The sequence below is a fragment of the Chiloscyllium punctatum genome, chromosome 17 (genome assembly GCF_047496795.1).
Source record: "Chiloscyllium punctatum isolate Juve2018m chromosome 17, sChiPun1.3, whole genome shotgun sequence".
NCBI lineage: Eukaryota > Metazoa > Chordata > Chondrichthyes > Orectolobiformes > Hemiscylliidae > Chiloscyllium > Chiloscyllium punctatum.
In genome coordinates this window covers 46,581,642-46,594,007 of record NC_092755.1, presented here as the reverse complement: position 1 = coordinate 46,594,007, position 12,366 = coordinate 46,581,642, and the positions used below count along the sequence as shown (strand labels likewise).

The 12,366-nt window shown below is 52.2% G+C and overlaps 1 protein-coding gene across 1 annotated transcript in view; it reads left to right on the top strand.

The window, feature by feature from the left end:
* The window catches only part of LOC140487642 (T-box-containing protein TBX6L-like), a 20,372-nt gene extending 9,004 nt beyond the window's left edge, over positions 1 to 11,368 (top strand). Inside the window, exons 4-6 of the mRNA XM_072586929.1 lie at positions 5,080 to 5,226; positions 10,098 to 10,168; positions 11,323 to 11,368. Coding sequence (XP_072443030.1) covers positions 5,080 to 5,226; positions 10,098 to 10,168; positions 11,323 to 11,368 — 264 coding nt within the window. The remainder of the gene's footprint in view (positions 1 to 5,079; positions 5,227 to 10,097; positions 10,169 to 11,322) is intronic.
* The last annotated feature ends 998 nt before the right edge of the window (positions 11,369 to 12,366 follow it).

The window sequence follows — 12,366 nt, the reverse complement described above, 5'->3', positions numbered from 1 at the left end:
GCATTGGGAGTGTAACTATGGAGGAGGAGGAGCCTCGGGGGGGGGCGGGGAGAGGTTATATTTGCTCATTGTTCCAGTAGAGTTCATTTCGGAGTTTGCATTAGGGAGGAAGAGTAGGTCAGGATTAGTGAACCATCTCAGACAGCCCTTAGGGTGAGGGTCCACGAGGTGTCAGTCACGTCAATCACATTGGTCACGTGATCCCCCAATGCCAACCTCCCTCTTCCGCTGATTGGTAACTTGACCTGACCAATCAGTGAGTATTAGTAGTTAGATGGTTTGACAGCATGGTTACAGTTGGCCGAAAGGCCTCGGTAGATCTCCATGACCCTACAGCTATGCTTCTGTGTTCCCTGATTGGATGAATGTTGACATTCAATCAATTCCCTTCACTCTCTCCTCTGGGATATTTGGTGGTTTGAACGTCCGGATTGTGTTGGTGGTATTCAGGAGACGGACCTTCAGTCCCTGGCACCTCTTGGAGAACTGGCAGCCAGCATTGGCTCTGGGAATCAGCCCCTCTCCGGTTTGGCACTTACCGTGACCACTCTCAGTCTCCCACAGAATCCACAGCCAAGGATTCCCACACCTACTGCCCTTCTTGGTGAAGGAAGATGTACATTACTGAGAAGGTAGGGGCAGGGTCGGGGTGGGACTAAGGTCAGGGTTTGGATCAGTGTAAGGGTTAGAGTCAGGGTCAGGGTCAGTGTCAGGGTTAGAGTCAAGGTCAGGGTCAGTGTAAGGGTTGGAGTCAAGGTCAGGGTCAGGGTTAGAGTCAAGGTCAGGGTCAGTTTAAGGGTTAGAGTCAATGTCAGGGTCAGTGTAAGGGTTAGAGTCAGGGTCAGGGTCAGAGTCAATGTCAGGGTCAGTGTAAGGGTTAGAGTCAATGTTAGGGTCAGGGTCAGAGTCAATGTCAGGGTCAGTTTAAGGGTTAGAGTCAGAGTCAAGGTCGGGGTCAGTGTAAGGGTTAGAGTCAATGTCAGGGTCAGGGTTAGAGTCAATGTCAGGGTCAAGGTCGGGGTCAGTGTAAGGGTTAGAGTCAATGTCAGGGTCAGGGTTAGAGTCAATGTCAGGGTCAGGGTCGGGGTCAGTGTAAGGGTTAGAGTCAATGTCAGGGTCAGGGTTAGAGTCAATGTCAGGGTCAGGGTGAGGGTTAGAGTCAATGTCAGGGTCAGTGTAAGGGTTAGAGTCAATGTTAGGGTCAGGGTCAGGGTAAGTGTAAGGGTTAGAGTCAATGTCAGGGTCAGGGTCAGATTTGGGTTTATGGTCAAGGTCAAGTTTGGGGTTAGGGTCAAGGGCAGTGTCAGGGTCAGGTTTAGGGTGAGGGTCAGGGTCAGGTTTGGGGTTTGGTTTAGGGTCAGGTTTGGGGTTAGGATCAGGATCAAGGTCAGGATCAGGTTTGGGGTCAGGGTCAGGTTTGGGGTTAGGGTCAAGGTCAGGGTCAGGTTTAGGGTGAGGGTGAGGGTCAGGTTTGGGGTTTGGGTCAGGGTCAGGGTCAGGTTTGGGGTTAGGGTCAGGATCAGGGTCAGGGTCATGTTTGGGGTGAGGGTCAGGGTCAGGTTTGGGGTTAGGGTCAGGATCAGGGTCTGTGTCAGGTTTAGGGTGAGGGTCAGGGTCAGTGTCAGGGTCAGGTTTGGGGTTAGGGTCAGGGTCAGTATCAGGGTCAGGTTTGGGATTAGGGTCAGGGTCAGGTTTAGGTTAAGGGTGAAGGTCAGGTTTGGGGTTAGGGTCAGGGTCAGGTTTGGGATTAGGGTCAGGGTCAGGTTTAGGTTAAGGGTGAAGGTCAGGTTTGGGGTTAGGGTCAGGGTCAGGTTTGGGATTAGGGTTAGGGTCAGGGTCAGGTTTGGGGTGAGGGTCAGGGTCAGGTTCAAGGTTAGGGTTAGGGTCAGGTTTGGGGTTAGAGTCAAGGTCAGGTTTGGGGTTAGGGTCAAGGTCAGTGTTAGGGTCAGGTTTGGAGTTTGGGTCAAGGTCAGGTTTTGGGGTTAGGGTCAGGATCAAGGTCAAGGTCAGGTTTGGGGTCAGGGTCAGGTTTGGGGTTAGCGTCAGGGTCAGGTTTGGAGTTTGGGTCAAGGTCAGGGTCAGGGTCAGGTTTGGGGTTTGGGTCAGGGTCAGGGTCAGAGTCAGGTTTGGGGTTTGGGTCAGGGTCAGGGTCAGGTTTGGGGTTTGGGTCAGGGTCAGGGTCAGGGTCAGATTTGGAGTTTGGGTCAGGGTCAGGTTTGGGGTTTGGGTCAGGGTCAGGTTTGGGGTTTGGGTCAGAGTCAGGTTTGGGGTTTGGGTCAGGGTCAGGGTCAGGTTTGGGGTTTGGGTCAGGGTCAGGTTTGGGGTTTGGGTCAGGGTCAGGTTTGTGGTTTGGGTCAGGGTCAGGTTTGGGGTTAGGGTCAGGATCAAGTTCAGGATCAGGTTTGGGGTCAGGGTCAGGTTTGGGGTTAGGGTCAGGATCAAGGTCAGGATCAGGTTTGGGTCAGGGTCAGGTTTGGGGTTTGGGTCAGAGTCAGGTTTGGGGTTAGGGTCAGGATCAAGGTCAGGATCAGGTTTGGGGTCAGGGTCAGCTTTGGGGTTAGGGTCAAGGTCAGGGTCAGGTTTAGGGTGAGGGTCAGGTTTGGGGTTTGGGTCAGGGTCAGGGTCAGGTTTGGGGTTAGGGTCAGGATCAGGGTCAGGGTCATGTTTGGGGTGAGGGTCAGGGTCAGGTTTGGGGTTAGGGTCAGGATCAGGGTCTGTGTCAGGTTTAGGGTGAGGGTCAGGGTCAGGTTTGGGGTTAGGGTCAGGGTCAGTATCAGGGTCAGCTTTGGGATTAGGGTCAGGGTCAGGTTTAGGTTAAGGGTGAAGGTCAGGTTTGGGGTTAGGGTCAGGGTCAGGTTTAGGATTAGGGTTAGGGTCTGGGTCAGGTTTGGGGTGAGGGTCAGGGTCAGGTTCAAGGTTAGGGTTAGGGTCAGGTTTGGGGTTAGAGTCAAGGTCAGGTTTGGGGTTAGGGTCAAGGTCAGTGTCAGGGTCAGGTTTGGAGTTTGGGTCAGGGTCAGGTTTGGAGTTTGGGTCAAGGTCAGGTTTGGGGTTAGGGTCAGGATCAAGGTCAGGGTCAGGTTTGGGGTCAGGGTCAGGTTTGGAGTTAGCGTCAGGGTCAGGTTTGGAGTTTGGGTCAAGGTCAGGGTCAGGGTCAGGTTTGGGGTTTGGGTCAGGGTCAGGGTCAGGTTTGGGGTTTGGGTCTGGGTCAGGTTTGGGGTTTGGGTCAGGGTCAGGGTCAGAGTCAGGTTTGGGGTTTGGGTCAGGGTCAGGTTTGGGGTTTGGGTCAGGGTCAGGTTTGGGGTTTGGGTCAGGGTCAGGGTCAGGGTCAGGTTTGGGGTTTGGGTCAGGGTCAGGGTCAGGTTTGGGGTTTGGGTCAGGGTCAGGTTTGGGGTTTGGGTCAGAGTCAGGTTTGGGGTTTGGGTCAGAGTCAGGTTTGGGGTTTGGGGTTTGGGTCAGGGTCAGGGTCAGGTTTGGGGTTTGGGTCAGGGTCAGGTTTGGGGTTTGGGTCAGGGTCAGGTTTGGGGTTTGGGTCAGGGTCAGGGTCAGAGTCAGGTTTGGGGTTTGGGTCAGGGTCAGGTTTGGGGTTTGGGTCAGGGTCAGGTTTGTGGTTTGGGTCAGGGTCAGGGTCAGAGTCAGGTTTGGGGTTTGGGTCAGGGTCGGGGTCACGTTTGTGGTTTGGGTCAGGGTCAGGTTTGTGGTTTGGGTCAGGGTCAGGTTTGGGGTTTGGGTCAGAGTCAGGTTTGGGTTTTGGGTCAGGGTCAGGGTCAGAGTCAGGTTTGGGGTTTGGGTCAGGGTCAGGTTTGGGGTTTGGGTCAGGGTCAGGGTCAGAGTCAGGTTTGGGGTTTGGGTCAGGGTCAGGGTCAGGGTCAGGTTTGGGGTTTGGGTCAGAGTCAGGTTTGGGGTTTGGGTCAGGGTCAGGGTCAGAGTCAGGTTTGGGGTTTGGGGTTTGGGTCAGGGTCAGGTTTGGGGTTTGGGTCAGGGTCAGGGTCAGGGTCAGGTTTGGGGTTTGGGTCAGGGTCAGGGTCAGAGTCAGGTTTGTGGTTTGGGTCAGAGTCAGGTTTGGGGTTAGGGTCAGGGTCAGGGTCAGGGTCAGGTTTGGGGTTTGGGTCAGGGTCAGGGTCAGAGTCAGGTTTGGGGTTTGGGTCAGAGTCAGGTTTGTGGTTTGGGTCAGGGTCAGGTTCGGAGTGAGGTCAGGGTCAGGGTCAGGTTTGGGGTTTGGGTCAGGGTCAGGTTTGGGGTTTGGGTCAGGGTCAGGGTCAGGTTTGGGTCAGGGTCAGGGTCAGAGTCAGGTTTGGGGTTTGGGTCAGGGTCAGGTTTGGGGTTTGGGTCAGGGTCAGGTTTGGGTCAGGGTCAGGGTCAGGGTCAGGTTTGGGGTTTGGGTCAGGGTCAGGTTTGGGGTTTGGGTCAGAGTCAGTTTTGGGGTTTGGGTCAGGGTCAGGTTTTGGGTGAGGGTCAGGGTCAGGTTCGGAGTGAGGTCAGGGTCAGGTTTGGGGTTTGGGTCAGGGTCAGGGTCAGGTTTGGGTCAGGGTCAGGTTTGGGTCAGGGTCAGGTTTGTGGTTTGGGTCAGGGTCAGGTTTGGGGTTTGGGTCAGGGTCAGGGTCAGAGTCAGGTTTGGGTCAGGGTCAGGGTCAGGTTTAGGGTGAGGGTGAGGGTCATGTTTGGGGTTAGGGTTAGGGTCAGGGTCAGTGTCAGGGTCAGGGTCAGGTTTAGAATGAGGGTGAGGGTCAGGTTTGGGCTTAGGGTCAGGGTCAGGGTCAGGTTTGGGGTGAGGGTGAGGGCCAGGGTCAGGGTCAGGTTTGGGTTAAGGTCAAGGTCAGGGTCAGGGTAAGGAAGAACTCCCAAAACATTTTAGCTGCAGCCCAGTGTCACTCTGATTGGTTGTACAGTTCTGTGTGTTTGAGCCTCAGTGAAGGTAGACAGAGTGGGAATCTGGGAAGGGTTTAGGGAAGAAGTTTAGGCTGCACAAATTAATCTGGACTGAGTGACCTGTGTCCTGTTCATGAAACACAATGCAGTCGGGTTTTGTAGATTCTAATTCCAGTGGTTATCTAAACCTGAGAGAAAAACGTGCTCTTTCAGATCATCCTACACTCGATGCACAGGTACCAGCCTCGTTTCCATGTTGTACAAGCCAACCACCTGTACAGCCTCCGCTGGAACAGCGTTGCGACCTTTGTGTTTCCTGAGATGGTCTTTATAGCGGTCACAGCTTACCAGAACTCCCAGGTAACCAGCCTCTGCCTGTCCCCCACAATCCCCCTGTCTCCTCAGCCACCTAGACTCACCGCTGATTCTCGCCTGGTATAGCCCATCCAATCCACATTTCATTTTCCCATTTCCAACCTCTCCACCTCCCATTCCTTACTCTTCTTTCCCGTGCTACTGGCTTCACTGAGTGTGACAGGTTAGGGGAGTGTGCGCAGGGAGGGAATCACTGTCGATGGGGGGGGGGGGGGGGTGTGGATCATGGACAGGTTGGTGAATGGGTGTTACAAGGAGGAACCTTGGAACACTTAAACCCCGGAACAAGAGACACTGGGGCCCCAGTGCCTCAGGATGCAGTGACAGTGGGAATACAGTGAGACGAGGTACAATCTAACTGGGGTACAGTCAGACTGGGAATGCAGTCACCCTGGGGTTACAGGGACAGAGAAGTGCAGTCTGTATGGACCAGGTCAGACCCCCTCAAACCATTTCAAAAAGGTAGCCTCAGCCCCTCATGTTTCCAGTTGTTTGCAGCAGGTGGATAGTGGATACTCCAGGGAGATGCAGCTGGGCTGACCACTCAGTGTTCAACAAAACAATTTATCTACAGATTGAAACATTAACAAAAGAGAAACAAATTTAGAATAACTTAACCAATCTGAAAACCCAGTCGACTCTATCACGATTTCCTCGCTTCTTACAGGAGAGATGTCAGAGAGAGAGAGAGAGACTCAGCCAGAAAACCTTTGATGTCGCCAAGAACCTTACCCACCCCCCCCCCCCCCACCCCACCCATCCTCCCAAGGAACTTCAAACAGACTACTTGCTCAAACCAAACCAAATCCCGAAATGGGAGAACTGGCCCCTCCCCCTTTACTGTACTTGTGTTACAAAAGAAAGACTTTAAAAGTTTTTCAAGTCGATATTTGCAGACATCACGGAACCTCTGCTTTTACGACCTCTTTTGAGAACTAACCAAGGGCGACATAACCTTGTTAAAGGAGGAGCATCATCACTCATCACCCTGGTGACACTGACACTGGGGATACAGTCACACAGAAGATACAGTCACACTGGGGATACAGTCACACTGGGGATACAGTCACACAGGGATACAGTCACACTGGGGATACAGTCACACTGGGGATACAGTCACATTGGGATACAGTCACACTGGGTATACAGTCACACTGGGATACACTATGACCTTATTAAGGTCCAATACCAATTTAACATAATTTTGCTACTTTTAAATTCTGCAGCCTTTGTAATCCGTACCAGTAATTTGTAAACTTTCTAATTGCTTTGTTAATCTATGAAGCTTTGCTAACTTGAGAACCCATTTCTGTCAATCCTTTCCCGCTCCACCCCCCACCCCCCCCAGTTCATTCTTATTTACGGAGGTCTGAGTGATCATTGTGTCACCTCATAGTTATCTGTGTTCAAGTTTAATTACCACTTAGAGTCATAGAGATGTACAGCACAGAAAGAGACCCTTCACTCCAACTCATCCAGGCCGACCAGATATCTGATATAAATCTAATCCCATTTGCCAGCGTTTGGCCCATATCCCTCCAAACCCTTCCTATTCATATACCCATCCAAATGCCTCTTAAATGTTGTAATTGTACCAGCCTCCACCACTTCCTCTGGCAGCTCATTCTATACACGTACCACCCTCTGTGTGAAAAAGTTGCCCCTTAGGTCTCTTTTATATCTTTCCCCTCTCACCCTAAACCTATGCCCTCTAGTTCTGGACTCCCCGACCCCAGGGAAAAGACTTTGTCTATTTATCCTATCCATTCCCCTCATAATTTTGTAAACCTCTATAAGGCCTCAGACACTCCAGGGAAAACAGCCCCAGCTTGCTCAGCCTCTCCCTGTAGCTCAGATCCTCCAACCCTGGCAACATCCTTGTAAATCTTTTCTGAAACCTTTCGAGTTTCACAACATCTTTCTGATAGGAAGGAGAGCAGAATTGCACGCAATATTCCAACAGTGGCCTAACCAATGTCCTGTACAGCCGCAACATGACCTCCCAACTCCTGTACTCAGTACTCTGACCAGTCTTCTCCCTTTGAGCCAGTTCTGTATCCAAATGACTAGTTTATTTTTATAGAATCCTGACAGTGTGGAAGCAAAGAGAACAAGGAACCTTACAGCACAGGAACAGGCCCTTCGGCCCTCCAAGCCTGTGCCAATCCAGATCCTCTGTCTAAACCTGTCACCTATTTTCTAAGGATCTGTATCCCTCTGCTCCCTGTCCCTTCATGTCTCTGTCCAGATACATTGTAAATGACACTATCGTGCCCGCCTATACCACCTCCACTGGCAACACGTTCCAGGCCCCCACCACCCTCTGCGTAAAAAACTTTCCATGTATATATTCCCTAGTCTTTTCCCCTGTTTATATCTCCCATGATTTTGTAGACCTCAATCAGGTCCCCCCCTCAACCTCCTCCTTTCTAGCGAAAATAATCCTAATCTACTCAACCTCTCTTCCTAGCTGGCACCCTCCATACCAGGCAACATCCTGGTGAACCTCCTCTGCATCCTCTCCAAAGCGTCCACATCCTCTTGGTAATGTGGCGCCCAGAACTGTACACAGTATTCTAAATGTGGCCGAACCAAAGTCCTATCCAACTGTAACCTGACCTGCCAACCCATGTACTCAATACCCCGTCTGATGAAGGTAAGCCTGCCGTATGCCTTCCTGACCACTCTACTGACCTGTGTTCCCACCTTCAGGGAACAATGGACCTGAACACCCAGATCTCTCTGGACACTAATTTCCCCAGGACTTTTCCATTTACCGTACAGGTCACTCTTCAACTGGATCGTCCAAAATGCATCACCTCGCATTTGCCCGGATTGAACTCCATCTGCCATTTCTCTGTCCAACTCTCCAATCTATCTGTATTCTGCTGTATCCTCTGACAGACCCCTTCACTATCTGCTACTCCACCAATCTTAGTGTCATCTACAAACTTGCTCACCAGACCACCCATACCTGCCTCCAGCTCATTGATGTATATCACAACCAACAGCGATCCCAACATGGATCCCTGAGGGACACCACTGCTCACAGGGCTCCATTTTGAGAAGCTCCCTTCCATTCCTACTCTCTGTCTCCTGCTGCCCAGCCAGTTCTCTACCCATCTCGCTGGGACACCCTGAACCCCATGTGACTTCACGTTCTCCATCAGCCTTCAATGGGGAACCTTATCAAACACCTTACTGATGTCCATATATATGACACCTACAGTCCTTCCCTCATAATCAACGTTGTCCTTTTCTCAAAGCATTCTACTAAGTTGGTCAGACATAACCTTCCCTACACAAAGCCATGTTGCCTATCACTGATTTCCTTCCAAATGTAAATAGATCCCATCCCTCAGTATCTTCTCCAGCAGCTTCCCTAAAGCTGACGTCAGGCTCACCGGTCTATAATTATCTGGATTATCCCTGCTATCCTTCTTAAACAAGGGGACAACATTAGCAATTCTCCAGTCCTCCAGGACCTTCCCCTGTGCAAGGATGCTGCAAAAATAGCTGTTAAATCAAGCTCTTTAACCCAACAAGTCGACACCAACCTTCTGAGGAGGATCCTACCCAGATCCACTCCCCTACACTTACCCCTGATTACTGCACCTAACCTACACATCCCCAAACACCATGGGCAACTTAGCCTGGCCAATTCAGCTGACCTGCACATTGTGGGATTGTGGGAGGAAACACTGGGAGAATGTGCAAACGCCGCACAATCACCTCAGGGTGGGATCAGACCGGGGTCCCTGGCACTGTGAGGCTAACCACGAAGTCACTGGGACATGTACACCCCTGCATGTAGTTCTCCCTATACTCCCCATAGGATCTAACCTTGCTAACCAGTCTCCCATGAGAATCCTGTCCAATGTTCAAGTTTTGGAATAGCTTCCTGTATATTGCATTCCTTCTTAACATTAGCATTGCTCTGGTGTTTGGAAATATCTTTGGAGTTTAATATGGGATTACTTGTTCCTAAATCCAAATCAATAATGTACATTATAAATAATCTTGGTCCCAGTATGTTTCCTCGTGCTGTTAATCCACTCCAAGCTGAGGAACTTTGCTTTACCCTCACTCTCTGCTTTAGCCAGATTCCCATCTATTCAAAGTTAAAAATCACCCAACACCAGGTTATAGTCCAACAGGTTTATTTGGAAGGACTGGTTTTCAGAGTGCTGCTCCTTCATCAGGTGATTGTGGAACAAAATCATAAGACATAGAACTTAGGGCAAAAGATCACAGTGTCATGTAATTAAAATGATATATTGTTCAAACCTAGATTGCTGTTAGGTCTTTCAGCTTTTGTTTAAGTTCGGGGATTTACATATTGATGAACTGAAACCAATAACCCATTCTAAAAGCTGAAAGACCTAACAGCGATCTCGGTTTGAACAATATATCGTTTTAATTACATGACACTGTGATCTTTTGCCCTAAGTTCTGTGTCTTATGATTCTGTTCCACAACCACCTGATGAAGGAGCAGCGTTCCGAAAACCAGTCCTTCCAAATAAACCTGTTGGACTATAACCTGGTGTTGGGTGATTTTTATCCTTGTCCACCCCAGTCCTACACTGGCATCTCAACCATTTGTGGCCTCACTGTACGTGTACCAACCTTCCTTGTGAGTCCAATTATCAGAGGTGGTTCAAAAATCTAAATGTATGGCATCTACCAGGTTTCCCTTGTCTACTCCCTTGGTAGAATGAGCCCATGTTAAACATCATAGTTTGTAGCTGAGCTTTGTTTGGGTTTTATCATTTGGGTGAACAGTTGGTAGTTTCTGTGATGTTTTAGGGAGATTATTCATTGTCATTAGACTGATTCCTGTTCCCATCGTTTTAGATTACTCAGCTGAAGATCGATAATAACCCCTTCGCAAAGGGCTTCCGCTTCGATGGGATGAACAGTAAAAGGTACGTCAGGAAGGGTCTGACACATAAACATTCTCACTTCTGTCCTGCTCCTGGACCCTGCTCCAAACCTGAACTCCATTCCTGGTCTGGCACCCCCACTGCTCCCGGTCCTATTCCAAATCCAGCTCTCAATCCTGCTCCTCCACCTCCTGGTCCTGATACTGACCCTGATCCAGATTCTGGTCCTGATGCTGATCCTTCTTCCGATCCTATTCAAGACCTGATCCGACTCCAACTCCTGATGCTGCTCTGGTTTCTGGTACTGATCTCAGTTGCGCTCCAGACCCTCCTGCTAATGCTGTTCCCGCTCCAGACCCTGATCCTGACCCTGCTCCCGATCCTGCTCCCGACACTAATCCAGATCCTGATCCTGCTCCAGCTCCAGCTCCTGACCCTGATCCAGATCCTGATCCTGCTCCAGCTCCTGACCCTGATCCAGATCCTGATCCTGCTCCAGCTCCTGACCCTGATCCAGATCCTGATCCTGCTCCAGCTCCTGACCCTGATCCAGATCCTGATCCTGCTCCAGCTCCTGACCCTACTCTAGATCCTGCTCCCGACACTAATCCAGATCCTGATCCTGCTCCAGCTGCTGACCCTGATCCAGATCCTGATCCTGCTCCAGCTCCTGACCCTACTCTAGATCCTGCTCCCGACACTAATGCAGATCCTGATCCTGCTCCAGCTCCAGCTCCTGACCCTGATCCAGATCCTGATCCTGCTCCAGCTCCTGACCCTGATCCAGATCCTGATCCTGCTCCAGCTCCTGACCCTACTCTAGATCCTGCTCCCAACACTAATCCAGATCCCAATCCTGCTCCAGCTCCTGACCCTGATCCAGATCCTGATCCCGACCCTGATCCAGATCCTGACCCTGTTCCAGCTCCTGATCCAGATCCTGATCCTGCTCCAGCTCCTGACCCTGATCCAGACCCTGATCCTGACCCTGATCCAGATCCTTATCCTGCTCCAGCTCCCGACCCTGATCCAGATCCTGATCCTTCTCCAGCTCCCGATCCTGTCCCTGTTGCAGTGGCCACATCTGTTTCCTGTTCTCTCTCAGAGGGGACGATGTGGACAGTGAAGACCCATCGCTCTCAGCTGTGATGCTTTTCCAGTTGAATAGTCAAACAGAAGGATTCTCATACCAACAGGAATAGTCAAATCTGGATCGACATCCTGGAATTTTCTCCTTCATGACATTGTGGGTCAGCAACAGCGGCTACCGCGGCTCAAGAAGGCAGTTCAGCCTCACCTTCTCGAGGGCAATACATGCTGGGCCAGCCTGCGGCTCTCATATCCCCCAAGGGAATAAATACAAGCAGCAACCTTCACTCAGAGCTGCTGTCCTAAGGGTGGATCTTGCTGTGCTTTCAGAGTGCGAGAGGCAAGGAACCTGCAGAGTCGTAGACATCCAGCCGTGCTGGAGGACAGGAGCTGTCACTGTAGCCCAGGTAAAGCAGGCAGTATGGGGGGGAGGGGTGGGGGGGGGGGGGGGGGTATAGGGGAGGAGGTGGGGTATAGGGGGGAGGAGGGGGGGGTGTGGGGGGGAGGGGGGTAGGGGGGAGGAGGTGGGGTAGGGGGGAGGAGGTGGGGTATGGGGGAGGAGGGGGTGTATGGGGGAGGAGAAGGGTATAGGGGAGGAGGGGGGTATGGGGGAGGAGGTGGGGTATGGGGGAGGAGAAGGGTATAGGGGAGGAGGGGGGTATGGGGGAGGAGGTGGGGTATGGGGGAGGAGAAGGGTATGGGGGAGGAGGGGGCTATGGGGGGGTGTGGAGGGGTGGGAGTGTGTGGAGGGGAGGAGGGGGGGTGGGGGGGAGGTGGGGAGAGGAGGTGTGTGTGGGGGGAGGAGGGGGGGTGGGAGGGTGGGGGGAGGAGGGGGTGTGTGGGGGAGGAGGGATGTACAGGGGAGGGGGGTGTGGAGGGGAGGAGGTGTGTGTGTGTGGGGGAGGAGGGCGGTACAGGGGAGGGGGGTGTGTGGGGGAGGAGGGGGTGTGTGGGGGAGGAGGGGGTGTGTGGGGGAGGAGGTATGGGTGGGGGAGGAGGTAGGTGTGGGGGGGCAGGAGGGTGGTTTGTGGGGGGCAGGAGTGCGGGTTGTGGGGAGGGGATGGGGTATGGGGAGGAGGTGGGTGTGGGGGAGGAGGGGGGATGAGGGGAGCTGGGGGTGTGGGGGGCAGGAGGTGGGTGTGGGGGGGTGG